Here is a 19535-nt window from a genome sequence, read left to right as displayed (position 1 = left end):
AAAAGAAATATGTATGATTTTATTTATCTTTTTGTTTAAGAAATATTTTCTTTTCTTTTCTTATTGAACTATAGTTGATGGATAGCATTATGTTAGTTTCAGGCATGCTACATGATGATTTGATATCTGCATAACTTATGAAATGATCACCACAATAGGCCTAATAATCATCTGTCCTCAAAGTTAATACAATATTACTGACAATATTCCTTATGCTGTACATTATATCCCCATGGCTTATTCATTTTATAACTAGAGAACTGTACCTCTTAATCCCTTTCACCTGTTTTGCCCACCTCCCACCTCCTCCCTTCTGGCAACTACCTGTATGTTCTTTCTATCTATTAGGATGTTTTCATTTCGTTCTGTTTTGTTTAGATTCCACATATAAGTGAGGTCATATGGTATGACTGTCTCTAACTTATTTCACTTAGCCTTATACCCTCTATATCCATACATGTTGTCACAAAGGCAAGATTTCATTTTTGATGGCATCTTCAGGATTTTCTATATATAGTATCATGTCATCTGCAAAGAGTGACAGTTTTACTTCTCCCTTTCCAGTTTGGATTCCCTTTATTTATTTTTCTTGTCTAACTGCTGTGGCTAGGACTTCCAATACTATGTTGATGAGTATGGCCACTCTTGTCTTACTCCTGATCTTAGAGGAAATGCTTTAAGCTTTTCACCGTTGAGTATTATGGCTGTGCTTTTGTCATATGTGGCCTTTATTATATTGAGGTACGTTCCCTCATTACCAACTTTGTTGAGAGTTTTTATCATAAGTGAATGTTGAATTTTGTCAAAAGCTTTTTCTGCATCTATTGAGATGATATGATTTTTATTCTTCAGTTTGTTAATGTGGTGTATCACATTGATTGATTTGTGGCTATTGAACCATCCTTGCATCACTGGGAAAAATCCCATTTGATCATGGAGTGTGATCATTTTAATATAGTGTTGAATTCACTTTGCTAATATTTTGTTGAGATTTCTGCATCTATGTCCATCAGTAATATCGGCCTGTAAATTTCTTTCCCCTTCCTTCCTCCCTCCCTCCCTCCCTTCTTTCCTTCCTTCCTTCCTTCCTCTCTTTCTTGTGTCGGTGGTGTCTTTGTGTGGTATCAGAATGATGCTGGTCTCATAGAACAAGTTTGGAAGCATTCCTTCCTCTTCATAATTTTGGAATAGTGTGAGAAGAATAGGTATTAACTCCTCTTTCAATTTTTGGTAGACTTCACCTATGAAGCTGTTTGGTCATGGACTTTTGCTTGTTGGGAGTTTTTAACTTACTGATTCAAGTTTATTAGTGGGAATTTGTCTGCTATATTTTCTATTTCTTCCTGATTCAGTCTTGAGAGATTATACATTTTTAGGAATTTATCCGTTTCTTCTAGGTTGTCCATTTTATTGGCATATAATTTTTTGTAGTAATGTCTTATAACCCTTTGTATTTCTGTGGTGTTCGTTGTAAGGTCTCCTCTTTCAGTTATGATTTTATTTATTTGGGCCACCTCTTTTTTTCTTGATGAGTCTGGCTAAAGCTTTATCAATTTGTTTATCTTTTCAAAATACCATTCTTAGTTTCATTGATCTTTTCTATTTTTTTTCCTAGTCTCTGTTCCATTTATTTCTACGCTGATCTTTATGATTTCTTCAACTAACTTTTGGTTTTGTTTGTTCTTCTTTTTCTAGTTCCTTTAGGTGAAATGTTAGATTGTTTATGTGGGATTTTTCTTGTTTCCTGAGGTGGGCCTGTATCCCTATAATCTTGCCTCTTAGAACTGCTTTTGCTGTGTCCCATAGATTTTGGTACTTTATGTTTCCATTTTCATTTGTCTCTAGGTATTTTTTGATTTCCTCTGTGATTTCTTCAAGACTCATTTGTTGCTTACTAGCATATTGTTTAGTTTCCACATGTTTGTGTTTCTTGCATTTTTTCCTGTACTTGATTTCTAGTCTCATAGTGTGTGGTCAGAAAAGATGCTTGATATGATTTCAATTGTCTTACATTTATTGAGACTTGTTTTGTAGCTATCATGTTATCTATCCTGGAGAATGTTCCATGTGCACTTGAAAAAAATGTGTATTTTGCTGATTTTGAATGAAATGTTCTCTATATATCTATTAATTCTATCTGCTTTAATGTGTCATTTAAAGCCAGTTTTCATTATTGATTTTCTGTCTAGATGATCTGCCCACTGATGTAAATAGGGCATTAAAGTTTCTACTAATATTACTATCATTTTTCTCCCTTTATGTTTGTTAATGTCTGCTTCATGTATTTAGGTACTTATAATGGGTGCATATATATTTACAATTGTTGTTGTTGGATTCATCAATTCTTGTTGGATTGATCCCTTTATCTATATCTATAATATTCTTCTTTGTCTCTTGTTACTTCTTTGTTTTAAAGTCTTCCATCTGATATAAGCATTGCTATCTCCGCTTTTCATTTCCATTTACATGAAATACCTTTTCCATCCCCTCACATTCAGTCTTCATGTGTCTCTAGATCTGAAGTGAATTTCTTGTAGGTAGCATATTTATGGGTCTTGTTTTTTACCCATTCGGCTCCTCTGTGTCCTTTGATTGGAGCATGTAGTCCATTTATATTTAGTGTAATTATTTTACATCTTTTTCTTTGTGTATTTCTTAACTACTTTGGTGGATACAGATGATTTTATACTTTTGTCTTTTAACCTTCCTACTAGCTTTATAAGTGGCTGACCTACTACATTTACTATATGTTTGCTTTTACCAATGAGATTTTTCCTTCCGTAATTTTCATATTTCTAGTTGTGGTCTTTTCTTTTCTGTTTAAAGAAGTCCCTTTAACATATCTTGTAGGCCTAGTTAGTGGTGCTGAACTCCTTTAGCTTTTGCCTACCTTTAAAACTCCATCTTTTCAAATCTGAATGATAACCTTGCCAGGTAGAGTATTCCTGGTTGGAGGTTTTTTCCTTTCATCACTTTGCATACGTACTGCTACTGCCTACTGGCCATCAAAGTTTCTGCTAAAAAGACAGCTGATTGTCTTATTCCCTTTCATGTAACTAGTTGCTTTTGCTGCTTTTAAGATTCTCTCTTTAAAAATTGCCATTTTAATTATAAGGTGTCTTGGTGTGGATCTCATTGGGTTCACCTCTTTTGGGACTCTCTGTGATTCCTGGACCTGGATATCTGTTTCCTTCCCCAGGTTAGGAAAGTTTTCAGCTATTTTTTTCTCCAAATAAGTTATCTGCCCCTTTCTCTCTCTCTCTTCTCCTTTTGGGACCCCTACAATGAAAATGTTAGTACACTTGATGTTGTTCCAGAGATCTCTTAAACTATCCTAATTTTTAAAATTCTTTTTCCTTTTCTCTATTCAGCTTGGTTGATTTCTGCTACTCTGTCTTCCAGATCACTGACCTGTTCCTCTATATCATCTAATCTACTGTTGATTCCTCCTAGTGTATTTTTTTTAAATTAATTAATTAATTAATTTATTTTTGGCTGTGTTGGGTCTTCGTTTCTGTGCAAGAGCTTTCTCTAGTTGCGGCAAGCGGGGGCCACTCTTCATCGCGGTGCGCGGGCCTCTCACTATCATGGCCTCTCTTGTTGCGGAGCACAGGCTCCAGATGTGCAGGTTCAGTAGTTGTGGCTCACAGGCCTAGTTGCTCCGCGGCATGTGGGATCTTCCCAGACCAGGGCTTGAACCCGTGTCCCCCGCATTAGCAGATTCTCAACCACTGCACCACCAGGGAAGCCCCCTCCTAGTGTACTTTTTATTTCAGTTATGTATTCTTAAATTCTGTTTCATTCTTATTTATATTTTCTAGCTCCTTGTTGAAATTCTCACCATGTTCATTCATTCTTCTCCTAAGTTTGGTGAGCATGTTTATAAATATCACCTTGAACTTTTTATCAGGTAAACTGCTTATCTCTACTTTGTTTAGTTCTTTTTCTGAGGTTATCTTGTTCCTTGACTTGGAACATATTCCTCTGTCTCCTCATTTTGCCCAATTTTTTTGCTTCTATGTGTTAGGTGGGTCAGTTACATTTCCCAGTCTTGGGGAAGTGGCCTCATGCAGAAGATGTCCTATGAAGCCCAGCAGCCCCTTCCCCTCTCATCTCCAGAGCTACATGCTTTAGGGGTGCCCCCTCTGTGGGCTGCATGCATCCTTCTGCTGTGGCCGGGCTGGCTACTGTGGGTGTGATGGTAGCGGGCCTGGGCCCTGGCCTGGCTGGCTGTGAGGCCGTTCCTCTTGCAGGGATGCAGGCCTGCTGGAGGGCGGGGTAGCATTCTCACATGGTTGGCTGCACATTCCGTGTGGGCCTCCAGGCTGGTGCTTGCCCGCTGGAGGGCAGAGCTAGGTCCCCATGAGGCTGTCAGTTTCATGTTTTTTAATCAGTTTGTGGCAGTCCAAGTGAGACGCAGGCTCCAATGCAGTCCCCTCACTCAACCATCAGAACCACTTTTAAAGCAGTGATCCTCAGGCAGGGAAGTGGGCTTCCAGCTTTCTACTCTCTAGAGATTGTGAGTGTATGTGTGTCTGTGTGTGTCTCTTGAAAATGAGGTGGGAAGTACCATTTGTACATGAACATTCAAAAGGCCTGTTCTCTCTTCCTACTAAGAATAAATGAATCATATGGAATCTAAACAAAGCTGTAAAATTTCAAGTTTTAGAATGAGAACAAACTGCTCAAAGTCAGATCTTTATCTTATCAACCAAATCCCTCTCACTTAAAGGCTTCCAAAAATATCAATAATTTACTGAAAACTAATTTGCAAAGCAAATTCATGTGTAAAGAAAATAATTTAGCATTTCAGAAGTTGTTTTCTTTGAGACAGAAATTTTATTCCTATTTTAAAATAAGGATAATTAATAAAAACAAGCAAATCATTCATATTTTACAATAGGTCTTATATTATGCTTTGAAAATATATTAAAGTGCTTTAAAAAATCCAAACATCAGTCATGTCATGGAGAAAAGTTTCCCAGAGATTCTGGCAGTGAAAGAGTATCAAATATCTTGTCACCAGTCAGGCCTAATTCACAAAACCCATGTGCCTTTCTTGAATTTTAGATATATCTATTTGGATCCAAATTCTGGGGGTAACAATGCAAAATACTCGATGGGTTTACTGGATACTTGATTATCTACAAAAGGTTCTTACAGCAAAATCCAGGAAGACATATCTATGTTACCCTCACCTTGAAGTTAGCTTGAAGGGTGATGGGCAGAGATCCCATGTGGGAGACTTGAACTCCTGGGGACCAAAAGGACCAAACATCTGCCAGCTGGCTGCGTTAGCAGTCACACCCTCGCTTAGAATCCACGGACCTGGACTTTTCTTTGAGCTTCCCAAGATGGGAAGCCAGGGAAAGGAAGAATTCATTAGCGAAGACCTCAGTGGTCATTCACGCTACTGCCTCATTCTACACGAGGAAACCAAGTCCCAGAGAAGCACAAGATGTTGCCTAATGTTCCTCAAGATTTCTGCTCACACTTAACACTTCTGAGCAGCAAAAAACTTGATTTTCAAGACACGTTATGGTCGGCCTTATAGTTTCAGACTTGATTGAGGCAACACCTCTTTTGAGAATCCTCGTCACCTTCCAAATACAGCTGACCTGCCTGTCGGTCTGCCTTCAGGAAGATTCTTTGGTTGAGATGCCAGCTCAGCTTCGTGGCTGCAAGAACTGGGGACCGAGGAATAAGGCTTGGGTTGGAAGAGGGACAGAAAGGTCAGGACGCAGGGAGGGGGCAGGGGTCAGGGAAGGGTCAGAGATCTAGACCATCCTTGGGTCAGAGACCATGACACACAATCCCGCAAAGTTGGCACTCAGGAAATGCTGTTAAATGTTGAGTTAAAATACCCTAGTTGGTCTTCTCCCACAAAGCGGCCATCCCCAAAGCTTTCCCCAGCAGCTTTTACTTCTAGTGCTCTTCATAACCTCGCTCCCTCAAATTTACAGTATTGTCAGAATAAACGTGATGAAGCCAGTCAGAACACAGCCTCCATCCCATCACAATTCTGAGCAGTGCTTCTGACTACAGCTGGGAAATAGCACACAAAAAGACTGGCCAAGCACAGGCTGACAGACAGACAGAGCTCTGTTTCGGCGCTGAGATGGATGAGATCAATTTTGAAGCTTCTCTGCCTTCATCTTCTAGGTTACAGACATCAGTGATTTTAGCGGTTTTTTTTTTCTCTTTTGCCTCCAAAGACTCATGTTTCAAACTGCATCGTTCCACAGTTATCACAGGCATCATTTTATATAACCCCCAGAGAATGAGTCACTTTATGATAAAGCAGCATTTTAGAATTTGTTTTATTCAATTTAGTGGCTTGGTCAGAGAGTAAAAACTTTGAAAGACAGTTATACTCAAAATTAATACCTGTTTGAAAAACCAGTAATCCAATTTTATGTTTTCACTCTTAAATGTATCAATAAGCATCAAAATGATTAGCCTGCCTATACCATATCACTGTTAAATTTATCAGTACGCATGTGATACATTATAACCAGTCGGACTTGTACAGCAAGGCATGGACAGGTGCAGGCTGTAGAGCCCTGTGAGGCCGGGGGCCAGGTCTGTTTCTCCCCGCCCAGCCCAGCACCTGGATGAAGGGATGGCTGCAAGGACAGGTGACAAATGGAATGGAATGAGTGTTTCCTAATCACTCCCCAAATCAATTTCTCCTTGAATCACCCAACCAGCCTGCTTTGAAGGTTTAAACAGTTCATCTGCCGAACATAACACAACGTAGGGTTTAACCAAAGCGGTCTTTCAAAGCGTCCTGCCTGCAGTCCAGTTACACACGGGGGGTGGGGGGGGCTGGCGGGAACAACCCGGCCGGAGCAAACCCCACGATCTACGCGCTCACCTGCCATATCGATGGCAAAAGGCCTGTCTGCTCTCCAGCCGGTGTACCAGCCGACGACCTTCCCGTTTTCCACCAACGGACGTTCATAGCGCCGCCCGCCAACCAGGCCCACTGGCCACACAGAGACCTTGCGCGTTGTTCGCATCTACAAAAGGGGAAAGAGATGTAGTTGAAGCTTCCTTAGGGGAAGGAACCTGAACGAGGAAAGGAATGTGAGCCACAGCAGAAACGGGGGGAGTGGAGATTTCCGAAAGGTGAAGGTTTCCGAGCGGAACCAGAGCCCTCCTGCTGGCAGACTGTTCCCCGGTTCCCTGCCGTGCGGCTGCCTGGTGCCACTGCCCTGTGCTGTCACGGACTCGGCCAGGGGCTCAGGGCTGAGAGATAAAGTGGGTCCACGTCTGAACATCGCTCATTGGAAGCTGAGCTGTGACCATCAAATACTGTCTATTTGTCTCAAAGCTGGATCTTCAGCTACGCTTGGTCCCTCCGCAAGCGAGGAGGCTGACTGCCCCTTAGGGAACGTTATTACTCAGCAAGAGCAGCAATTCCTCTCAGAGGAGCCACAGGGGTTGCCTGTCTCTGATTTTTTTTTTTACTGTTACAGACACAGAGAGATCTTGTCTGGGGACATTCATAACGGGATCCAGATACAGAACAGATACCAGGCGCCCTCCGGACTGACAGAAAGAAAAATGTCCCCAAAATTCGCCTGCCTTTCAAAGGCGATCGGGCCAAATTAGAGAGGAAAGGCCCACACGGGCGGCTGGAATCTCTGGTCCTCTCCAGGTACATGTTCTTAAAGACAGCCCTCAACCGGAAGTTATCTCCTGGATTTCTTTAAGGGGAAAGACATGTTGATACACAACATTGTAAAGCAACTATACTCCAATACAAATTAAAAAACAAAAAAGCAAAAACAAAGACACGTTGCTATCAAAGCTGGCCTCTAGCAGGTAGCACTTTGGGGGAAAACCATCATGGTCACCACCACCTCCTTCTGGGACACGTGCTGGGGCCAATTCAGCCCATGTGGCGCCTTTCTGCAAACTAGAAAGAGCTGCCCCTTTCTCAGGCAGACACACCCATGCCGGGGCCCCTGGCTTGGCCATCAAAACACAGGCTGGATCTCAGCAGTGCCTACTCTCCCAGCTGGGTGTGCCACACCGCTGCACTAGGCGGACCTGTTGTTGGGATCGTTATAATTTCAACACCAATGCTTGACCTTTTATTTGCTATAGAACTGGGTCATGGTCAGTTAACCAATGATTAAAATAAAGATTATCAATCAAGGAATTATTTAATGAAACGAAGAAAAATTATATTCTTGGCAAAGGTTTTCAAGTACAATTCAAATTTAAAGTTATACTACTGTATTAATGAAAATATAACTCGAAGCTCCCATTTAGCAAGTATCCCAACTTTACTTATTTATTAATATCCCACTTCACTCCAAAGAGCAGATTTTAGAGCATGAAGCAATCCAGGTAATGAAGATCCCATTCTATTGGTCTTCCACAAATCTGAAATGACCGTTTTTTATAGTCTATCACTTTTTCAGTAAATTAATCACCATTGCCTTGTGCTAGCTCATACTAACTTAAATATTTTTAAGAAGTGCTACTGAAAAAAACAAAAATGCTACTGAGATATAACTGACTACAGAAAAGAATGAACAGTCCTGAGACTATGATTTTCAGAAAAGCCTGTTTATAAGCTGGCCCTTGGCTGGCACCTGGGAATCTGGCTTTTGAAGCAGTTCCTACGTTGATAAGGTTGTTTTGCCCGCCTGGGCCACTGAACACGTTTTCTTTTCGGGCATCTGAAATACTGGTGGGCAGAGGTGCCTATGTGACCAGCCCCCAGTAAAAACCCTGAACCTGAAATGGGTTTCAGTGGACATAACCACTGTACCTCCATAGTTACAGCTTTGCTGCTGGAGGGAAGGTGTGCTCTGTGGTCCCTCACGGGGGGCAGCGGACACAGGAAGTGGCACACAGATTCCTCCAAACCCTTCCTCACGTCTTTCCCTCACTGATGTGCCTACGGATCCTTACTGCATCCCAGTGACACATCTTTTCCACAAGGACAATACATGCTGGGTGCTAGGGGTCCCAGTAAATCACCAAGCATGTGGGCAGTCTTAGGGACCCCTGAAAGGATAAAATGCATGTTTTTAAGCATAAAATTTGATACACTTTGACCTATGTAAATGGCCATGAACACATGGCCAAAATGAAGATAATAAACATATCCATCACCCCCAAGTTTCCTTGTGCTGTTTTTTAAAGCCATCCCTCTTATGCTCTCCACATCCCCTAACCCCAGGCAACCGCTGATCTCCACAGAATTTTATATGAATGGAATCATATGGTATATACTGTTTTTTTTAAAATCTGGCTTCTTTCACTTAGAATAACGATATGGAGATTCAGGCAGGCTACAATGTGTATCAGCAGTTCATTCCTTCCCATTGCTGAGGAGTATTCTATCGTATGGATGTATGGGTGTGCCACAGTCTTGTTCTGTTTTTTTAAATCCATTTACCTGTTGATGGACTTCTGGGTTTTTTCAAGCCTCTGGATATTACAGATGAAGCCGTTATGAACATCGGTGTATGAGTCTATGCAGACTTCATTATTTTTGGATAAATACCTAAGAGTGGAATGCCTAGATCACGTGGTACATGTACATTTAACTTTTTAAGAAACTGCCAAATTATTTTCCAAAGTGGTTGTACCGTTTTACAATCCCGCCAGCAGTGAGAGTTCCAATCACTCCACATCCTCACCAAGACTTGGTGTGGCTGGTGTTTCATTTTAGCCATTCTAATAGGTATTAGTAGTATGTCACTGTGGTTTTAGTTTGCATTTTCCTAATGACTCATTATGTTGAGTATTTTTTCATGTGCTTATAAGCCATATGGCATTGCTTCTTTGGTGAAGTATTTGTTCCAATCTTTTGCCTACTTTTAAAATTGTTTATTTCTTTCCTTTTGTGTTTTGAGAGGTATTTATATAGTCTGCATACAAATCCTTTTCTCAGATATGTGACATAAATATTTTCTCCTTGTCTGTGGCTCATCTCTCTTCTTTCTTTTCTTAATTGGGGTATAGTTACTTTACAGTGTTGTGTTAGTTTCTGCTGTACAACGAAGTGAATCAGCTCTACGTGTACCTATATCTCCTCCCTCTCGGGAGATATGGCTCATCTTTGGAAGGACAGACACTTTTAATGTTGATGAAATCCAGTGCCTCCATTTGTTCTTCATGAATAATGCTGTTGGTGTCATATCTGAGATATTGTTGCCTAACCCACAGTTTTCTCCTCCTTTCTAGAAGTTATTATGGAGTTAGGTCTTATATTTAATTATGATCTATTTTGAGTTAATTTTGTGTATGTGATGTGAGGGACTGAAATTCTTCTTCTTTTTTTGCACGTGGATATCCAATAGTTCCAACTGTAGCTAATTGTCCCAGAACTACAGAACAGCCTTTGTACCTCTGTCAAAAGTCAGTGGCCACATACGTGTGAGTCTACTTCTGGACGTCCTCCCTGACCCATTGGTCTACTTGGTGATCTAATGCTAGTAGCACACTGTCTTGATTTACTGTGGTTTTACGACAACCGCTGTAACCGGGTGGTGTGAGTCCTCCATCTCTGTTCTTCTTCATCAGAGTTGTTTTGACTATTTCCATATGAGTTTCAGAGTCAGTCTGTAAATTTTGGCAAATTTTGATCAGGACTGCCTCAAATCTATATATCAATTCAGTGAGAACTGACAACGTAGCAATATGGAGTCTTCTAATCCATGAACATGGTCTCTCTCTCTCCAGTTATTTAGATCTTGCATTTCTCTCAGCAAGATTTTGGAGATTTAATTTTGAATCAGTATTAACATTTAATGCTTTTGTATCCTAGATCTTTGCCATAGGTGGGAAAAAAGCCAGAAATTTTATTAAAAATTTCACAAAAATACAGCCCTCTCCTCAACTCACTCCACCCCTGTTCCCTCACACACTGCAGAAAATGAAAATTTTCCATTTTTTTGTTTGATATCTCAAATATGCCAAACATACTGAGAAACCAAGTTGTCTAGTACATGTTTTTCTTACAGTGACAGAATGGCCTTGTATCTAACAAGGTACTGAAAATAGTGCTGTGTCCTTTTTTTGATATTTCCTTAAAATGCCTATGGTTTTTCAGCTCCTAAACTGCGTTTTCCTGGAGCACTAAATTTTCACATCTGAAAAGCTGGTAAGCGGACCTCATCTCAGACCTGGGTATCCTCTTGAGAATGCATAGGTTGTGCCTGCATACAGCAGGTGCCCAAACATTCTTGATAAGTGTGTAAGCACCACGTGGTACCTGAGACCTGAGCCACATGTAGCAAGCAACCAGGATGCTGTGTTGTGAAGGGGCACCTCACAGGCAAGAGGAGGACAGACAGGAAAAGAAAGAAGGAAAGGGGAAACAGGAAAAGAGAAATTCCCTTACAGAGAAGAACACACAGAACTGTGGGAGCGCTCCTACTGGGACAAGCAAACATGGCCAGACGTGTTTGGTGCCTGGCTTTTCACTTAAGTAGGGCCGTGAAAGACACGTAGGATTTTCCCCACAGACTACAGAATGGCCTAGGGTTCCGGGTAATGAGATGCATCAAAGAAGCAACACTTCACGCTTCTGTGCCAGTTTCATGCTAGAACATGTAGGTTTTATTTAGCATGCTCCAAATTTCTGAGAGCAGCTCAGAGTGAACATTTGTTCATGTTTCATTTTTTCAGAGGGTCGGGTGCTAAAGGAAATGCAATGACTATTTGAATGCAGGTGATGTGGCAGGATTACGTTTCCAAGTATGCTACATTTTTAAAAGTCTGTCATTTAAGTACAGGCAGCCCGTCACATCCGCGGGTTCCACATCCTTTACACTATCCGCAGTTGGTTGAATCTGCAGATGCAGAACCTGCGGATACAGAGGGCCCAGGATGGGACTTGGGCAGGTACCAAAATCCGATGGGACTTGGATTTTGGTACCCACAGCGGGTCCCGGAACCAATTTCCGGGATGACTGTAGTTTAAAACTTCAGAAAGATCCAGATGTCCCTGCTGTGTATGCACGGCTCTGAGATTCAGTGTGGAATCCTTCATTCCAGAGTTAGACACACAGCCCCTCAGCACATGACCATTACACTACACAGAGTGTGCCCGGCATTTCAAAGGAAAATAGCACAGCTGTTTACAGAACTTCTGCTTGTCACCCCTGGGATCCATCCTTTGTCCTGTGTCCTTTTGTCTCCATCTATGCTCTTTAAGGATTCCTAAGCAGCCTCCTTCTTTTCTGAGAGGGGGAAATGTAACAATGACTGTTACTATTAAAAGCACTTCCCTATAACTAAAATATTCTCCATATTTAAAAGCTTTGTTACTTTCTTAGCACAAAACAGCAGTTACGTCACAGACACATCTTCCGGTGCCCGGTGTGAGCTCGGGTCTAAAACTGAGGAGTAAAGCACTGGATGTTAAGATGAAGAGGAAGCAATTCACGTATTGATAGGACAATATTAGGACCAGTTCCGGCCCCCAAAAGCATCCTCTTCCTATTTATTCAACGCTAGAGTTATACTCTGTCACTTACTCCTCCCGCTGTGACCCCCCAGTGAAGTAGATAGGACTCGCAAGCCCAAATCACGGGCAGATCCAACGGCTAAAAGGACCACGAGATGCATGTGGTACATCTCCATGCTCCTCCAGGCTACATGCCTTTTAAACTCCCCCCAGGGCAGGTGGTGCCGGTCTGTCTGCATCTTCTCCAGGAAAGCAGGGCGGCAGGGGACTGCTGTGCACTCCTGGGTCTGGTGACTCTTACCAACAACCCGCTCCTGTTTCTTTAGCCAACGTTTTTCCTGCAGCCTTAAGCTGCATGGCTTTGGCCCCTCTCTGGGAGACAGCTAGCGGCCAGCGTTCCAGGACTGGAATGCTTCAGAAGATCACACGTATGTGATCATCAGAATGCCCTTAGAGTAAAACAGAAAAAGTTAAACAAATGCCTTTTAGCTTCCTTTAAGACCTACCAGTAGGTGAAATCTTGTTTTATTTTTTCCAAAGGGAAATGAACAAAATCCTTGATCTTAGGAAATATAAAATGCCATAGGCAACCTCAAGGAGCAGAATTACAATAAAGAAGTTTACATTTGGTATCCTCCTTTTTAAACTAATAACTTCAGCGGCAAAAAAACACCCCAAACCCAAAACAAAAAAAGTCACCCTCAATGGGGCAGGATCCAGTGAGCTAAAGATGGAAAGGAAAGAGCAGTGCAAATATGATGGAGCACAGAGTGAGGACTTGGAGCCCAGGGTCTTTTCCAATATTATTGTGCATAAACATCTGGTATTTTCCAACACAGAAGCTAGCTACGTTTATATGATCCAACACACCCATACATTTTCTGTGGAACAAGTCTGAAAATTAACATCATGCCTGCTTTCTCTCTTGCATCTGATTCAGCATCCATTTCCCTCAACTAATTGTTACTTGGCTCAGTGCTATTCACTCCACACAGCGTCCTTCACGTAACTGTACATTGCCCTGGATTTTTTTTTTTTTTTGATTTCCATACACAACCATTTCCAGAGCATGAACTTCTGAGGGACAGAAGCTAATTACTTAAAGGAGCTAAGAATTCTAGAAGCAGAAACGTCCCTCATGTTATATTCTCAACCCTTCTCCTGTGTCATTGGGTAGAAGACCTAGAAGACCACGCCTCACATTTCTTCCATACCTCTTGTATCTTTTCACGAAATACTGATCACATACCTAACGTGTGTCCAGTGCTAGCCCCTGAGCAAGTCAGACAAGGTCCTTGCCTACGAAGCCAACGTTCCGGAAAGGAAAAAGCAGTAACACAACCAACTGCAAGATGAGCTACTTAAAGTCGATGCTGATAATCAGGGCTGTAAGGGAAGCAGATGGTGCCATGAGGCATGCTGCAGAGGCTTTGACCTGATCTGGGACCTGCTGAGGCTTCCCTGAGGACATCGACCTGAGCGAAGTCTAAAGCATGAGAAGCACTGACCACTGCAGAGAGGAAGAACAAAGACCTTCCAGGAAGAAAGCAACTCAAGTGCTCCAGGCCCTGGACAGGAGCATTCCACTGCATTCCTTAATAAAAAATAGATCCATTTTGGACAGTGGCTGCTGGGAGCCAGGTTTCTCTCCATTGGAGTGAGAACTTACCGATAAGCAAAAGAGAAGGCTAGCGCCATCCAAGTGGTTACGGATGAGTGTTGGAGACATCAGCATGAACTCATGTTTAGCTTGATACAGAGATGGTTATATACATAGATATGTGTGCATACACATGTTGGTCAGTACACACACCTACTTCCTTGCTCTGTCAGCTGAGGGGGCCTAGAAGCAGTGACACCCCAGCAGCAATGAGCCCACCTGGCCCCAGATCTTGGTTCCTAACACTGTGTTCTAATAAAGGGAACCAGAGCTACTCGGAGAAGCAGCTGACTCCAGGGCTGGGACAGAAACTATACAAGATGATCCCGGGGTATCTTTAGAGCCAGAAAGTAAGGAAGCACTCAAAAACACACACAAAAAAACACACATTGATGGGGGCATACAAAAAGGCCCACGGGAGTCTACCAAATGGCCAAAGCTGGAACAATTTGAGCAACAAAATTAGATTACAAACTAAAGTAGAAAATAAACACCAAACACCAATACGATCGAAGTATATAAACAAATGCTTGAATAAATAAGCCAATGGGGAATACACAAACTTCCCGTGCAAGAAGAATTCCAAATAATGAATGTAGGTAACCCTCCTCCCACCCAAGGAGGTAGAGCTAACTCCCCACTCCTTGGGTATGGGCTGCATAGTAATTTCATTCTAGAGACAACAGTATGGGAGAAAGTTTGCAGTGGAGGAACCTCAAAGTTACCATGTACGGTTTTAAGTCATGTTGACAGTATGCACCCTTGATGTGCTGTGCTGAAAATGGCACTTTCCCTCTGTGGTCTTTTCTAACCTGTGCGGTTCTTTTCTTTTCTTTCCTTTCCTTTCCCTTCCCTTCCTTTCCTTTTCTTTCCTTCCTTCCTTCCTTTCTTTCGTTCTTTCCTTTTTTCTAAATTAATTTTTATTGGGGTATGGTTGCTTTAGGTTCTTTCTAATAAAAGGAACCAGGGCTCCTTGGAGAAATGGCCGATGCTAGGACAGAGATGGAAAATAAACAATATGAGCCTAAATCATCCTGTAGTGCCAGAAAGTAAGGAGGGGTTTATAAAGTAAACAAAGACCTCACACAAACCCACGTTGCTGAGGGTCTGTGAAAAGAACACAGCCAACTGAAAGAGCTCCCAGCGGCCAGAGCCGGAACAATGTGAGCTATAAACTAATGCTGAGAGTATGTACCTTTGACCTGATATTATGAAAATGGCACTTTTCTTCCCCCAAACCCATAACCACATTCTAATCATAGAAAAACCTCAGAAAAACTCCAACAGAGTGGCATGCTACAATATACCTGACCAGGACTCTTCCAAATTGCCAAGGTCATCAAAAATAAGGAAAATCAGAGAAACTGTCCCAGCCAAAGAGGAACCTATAGAGACATGATGACTAAACGCAATGTGGTGCCCAGAATAGGATCCTGGAACAGAAAAAGGACACCAGGTAGTAAACACTAAGGACATGTGAATAAAGAACTGACTTTAGCTAATACTGATTCATTCATTATAACACATGTAACATATAAATATCAATGTATAATGTCAACAGTGGAAACTGGGTGTGAGGTGTACGGGAACTTTCTAGTATTTTCTCAGTTCTTCTGTAAATCTAAAACTGTATTAAAAATAGAGGGGCTTCCCTGTGGTTAAGAATCTGCCTGCCAATGCACGGGACACAGGTTCGAGCCCTGGTCTGGGAAGATCCCACATGCCGCGGAGCAACTAAGCCTGTGCGCCACAACTACTGAGCCCGCGAGCCACAACTACTGAGCCCTCATGCCACAACTACTGAAGCCCAGGCGCTCTAGGGCCCACGTGCCGCAACTACTGAGCCTGCGTGCTGCAACTACCGAAGCCTGTGTGCTGCAACTACTGAAGCCCGCGCACCTAGAGCCTGTGCTCTGCAACAAGAGAAGCCACCGCAATGAGAAGCCCGTGCACTTCAATGAAGAGTAGCCCCTGCTCGCTGCAACTAGAGAAAGCCCACGTGCAGCAACGAAGACCCAATGCAAAACAACAACAACAAAAGTCTATTATTTAAAAAAATCCCTTTTCAAAGCACCTAAGGTGACTATTCCTTCTCTGTCCAGCCCTGTCGGGTATGATGCAGACAATCTCTAGCCTGGGGTCAAGTTTTCACTCACTTTCTCTGCCCTTATTTACTGTGCAGACCAGAGGTCACAGCTGGAGCATTTGGCCATACGTGGCCCTAGAGGAAAGGTTGGTTTGGCCTGCAAAAGTTTTTGCATTTTAAACAGAGATGTGTTAAAGCCCAAAGATGTCCGGCCTCTTTGAAGATGTGGCACAGTGGGCTGGATTCCTTTACGGCGACAGTGGCATCAAGGGCTATGTTCCTTCCAGCAGTGCCAGGCCAGCCCTCCCCTGCCCCCCGCAGGCCCCCCCACCATCCCTATCACAGCCCCAAAGCCGAGTCTACCAGTCTGTGCTGTCATGGGGGATGGTCCTCTCTCCAAAGTGGGCAACTGGAAAACAGACCAAATGGGCCCGGCATTCAAGTACACAGGGATGGAGCACGGTTATACGGATGGGAACGAGGACTGCTCCTGTATATTTAATACGCAAAGCATGTGTACAAAAGATGCCCTTAGAAATAATAACAACCATGAGAAATATACGGGAAAGGAACGTAATTAAAAACCTTAGTAAATGAAAATAAATCAGGCTGAAGTTTTAGTCCTTTAAGTTTTAATACTAAAAAAGCAATAACTGCTCACACATGGCCAGCTTCACTTAATTATGTCACTTGCTTGAAGGCACATGACTGTGAATCCTGGTACAGAACGTCTGGGAGGAGCTGGCCGGGCTCTGCCTATCGTACAGCTACAGTCATCAAGACACTGTGATGTCAGTGTAAAGACAGACACGTCGGTAAACAGAAGAGATTCGACAGTTCAAAAATAACTCTTCCCACAGATGCCTGGCTGATTTTTTTTTTTTTTTTTTTTTTTTACTAAGAGGCCAAGAAAACTCAGTGGGGGAAAGGATAGTCTTTAACACATTGTGCTGGAACAAAAGGACATCTATGGTCGGGGGCGGGGGGAAGGGAAATAACCTCCATCCCTGTATCTCACAATATTCATAGAAATTAACTCAAAATGGAATCATGGACATAAACACAAAAGCTTAAGTTATAGAACTTGTAGAAGAAAATATAAAAGAAACTCTTTGTGGAGGGGTGGGGGAAGGATGGATTGGGCATTTGGGGTTATCAGATGCAAACTATAATATATAGACTGGATAAACAAAAAGGTCCTACTGTACAGCACAGGGAACTATATTCAATATCCTGTGATAAACCATAATGGAAAAGAATATAAAAAAGAAAGTGTATATATATATGTATAACTGAGTCATTTTGCTGTACAGCAGTAGTTAACACAACATTGTAAATCAACTATACTTCAGTCAAATACATTTAAAATAAAAAGAAACTCTTTGTGGTCTCAGGGTAGGCAAAGATTCCTTAGTCGTGTCCTAAAAATATGAACCCTAAACAATTCACAAATTGGACTTAATCAAAATTAAAATTTTCTACTCTCCAAAAGATACTGTTTAAAAAATTGTAAACTAAGTCACCAAGTGGGAGAAAATATCCCAATACGTGACCGAAGACCTGTATTGAGAACACACAGGATTCTTACAGCTCAATAAAAAAGCCTAAGGCATAACATCTATGGACAATTTAAAAACTGGCCAAAGATTTGAACAGACGTTTAATCAAAGAAAGATGAATGATCATTTAGCACATGAAAAGATGTTCTCTATCCTCAGTCATTACAGAAATCAAAGCCGCAATAACATACCATCACACACCCACTACAATGGCAAAAATTAAAAGACAGCCAACACCAAGTGTTAATGCAGATGTGGAATAACATTCCCGGTGGAAGTATAAAATGGTACAACCACTTTGGAAAACAGTTGGGCAGTTTCTTATAAACTTAACAAGTATACTGATCATATGACTCAGTCATTCCATTTCTAGGTATTCACCCAAGAGAGATGAAAGCACAGGCCACACCAAAATCTATACCTAAATGTTCATGGCAGTTTAATTCATAAGAGCCACAAGCTGGAAAAAGCCCAAATGCACATCAGCTTGTAAAGAGATAAATAAACTGTGATATATCCAAACAATGGATTACTAGTCAGCAATAAAAGGCAATGAACTATTGATATTCATAACAAAGTGAATGAATCTCAAAAACACAATGTTGAGTGAAAGAAACCAGAGAAAAGGCTGCATATTGCATTCTTCCACTTCTACAAAACTCTAGAATAGGCAGAGTCATCTACAGTGACGGAACGCAGATTAGAGCCACACGTGGTGACAACTGCCTGCAAACGGCTAAGTCAGGTGATGCATGCAAGTGTGCGAGGGGCTAAAAGGTACCAAACTCTACATTTAAAATGAATACATTTTATTATCGGTAAATTACACCACAGCGAAGCTGATTTAAAATAAAAACAAAGTAGTTAGGAGGTTTTAGTACAAACTCAAGATTACAGGGCTTAGAAATATGAACAGCCCAGTAGCAATAAACACACCGAACACCGAAATCTTGGTTTGTAAATACCACTCTCCACTAAAGGGAACCAGGGCTCCTCGGAGAAGTGGTCGATTCCAGGTCCGGCATGGGGGAAGTATGAGTTTAAAATGTTTTGCACCAAAGAAGCAAAGAAGTGCTCAAAGACAGACAATAAAGACAGAAGCTGGTCTGCCAGATGGCTGGCCAAGCTTTAAACAATTTGAGCGTCAGAAAGAATGACATTGATAGATGAAAACACATTGAGGGGGGCTTCCCTGGTGGCGCAGTGGTTGAGAATCTGCCTGCCAGTGCAGGGGACACGGGTTCAAGCCCTGGTCTGGGAAGATCCCACATGCTGCGGAGCAACTGGGCCCGTGAGCCACAACTACTGAGCCTGCGCGTCTGGAGCCTGTGCTCCGCAACAAGAGAGGCCGCGATAGTGAGAGGCCCGCGCGCCGCGATGAAGAGTGGCCCCCGCTTGCCACAGCTGGAGAAAGCCCTCGCACAGAAACGAAGACCCAACACAGCCAAAAATAAATAAATAAATAAATAAATAAAATTAAAACACACACACACACACACACACACACACACACACACACACACATTGAGGGGGAGGGGAATTCCCGGGAGGTCCAGCGGTGAGGACTTGGTGCTTTCACTGCTGGGCACAGGTTCAATCCCTGGCCAGGGAACTCAGGTCCTGCAAGCCATGCAATGCGGCCAGACAAAAAAAAACTGAGGGGTAAAAAGGACCCTAAAATCTATGGTTATAGGTTGGGGGTGGGCTATGTGAGAGAGAAACTGTTCTTTAAGAAGAATGCCAGCTAACAAGTGCAGAAGGAAGGACACAAAGAGAAAAGCACCACTGGAT

The 19535-nt window shown here is 42.2% G+C and overlaps 1 protein-coding gene across 2 annotated transcripts in view; it reads right to left on the bottom strand.

Moving 5' to 3' along the window:
* Nucleotides 1-19535, bottom strand: part of B3GAT2 (beta-1,3-glucuronyltransferase 2) — a 71253-nt gene that overhangs the window by 29984 nt on the left and 21734 nt on the right. For both annotated transcript variants that reach the window (XM_082474271.1, XM_082474270.1), the window contains exon 2: nt 6878-7022. In XM_082474271.1, coding sequence (XP_082330397.1) covers nt 6878-7022 — 145 coding nt within the window. The remainder of the gene's footprint in view (nt 1-6877; nt 7023-19535) is intronic.

Source organism: Balaenoptera physalus (genome assembly GCF_965194825.1).
Source record: "Balaenoptera physalus genome assembly, chromosome: 9".
NCBI classification, from domain to species: domain Eukaryota; kingdom Metazoa; phylum Chordata; class Mammalia; order Artiodactyla; family Balaenopteridae; genus Balaenoptera; species Balaenoptera physalus.
The sequence above is the reverse complement of the archived record's forward strand: the minus strand, read 5'-3'. Positions and strand labels throughout refer to the sequence as shown.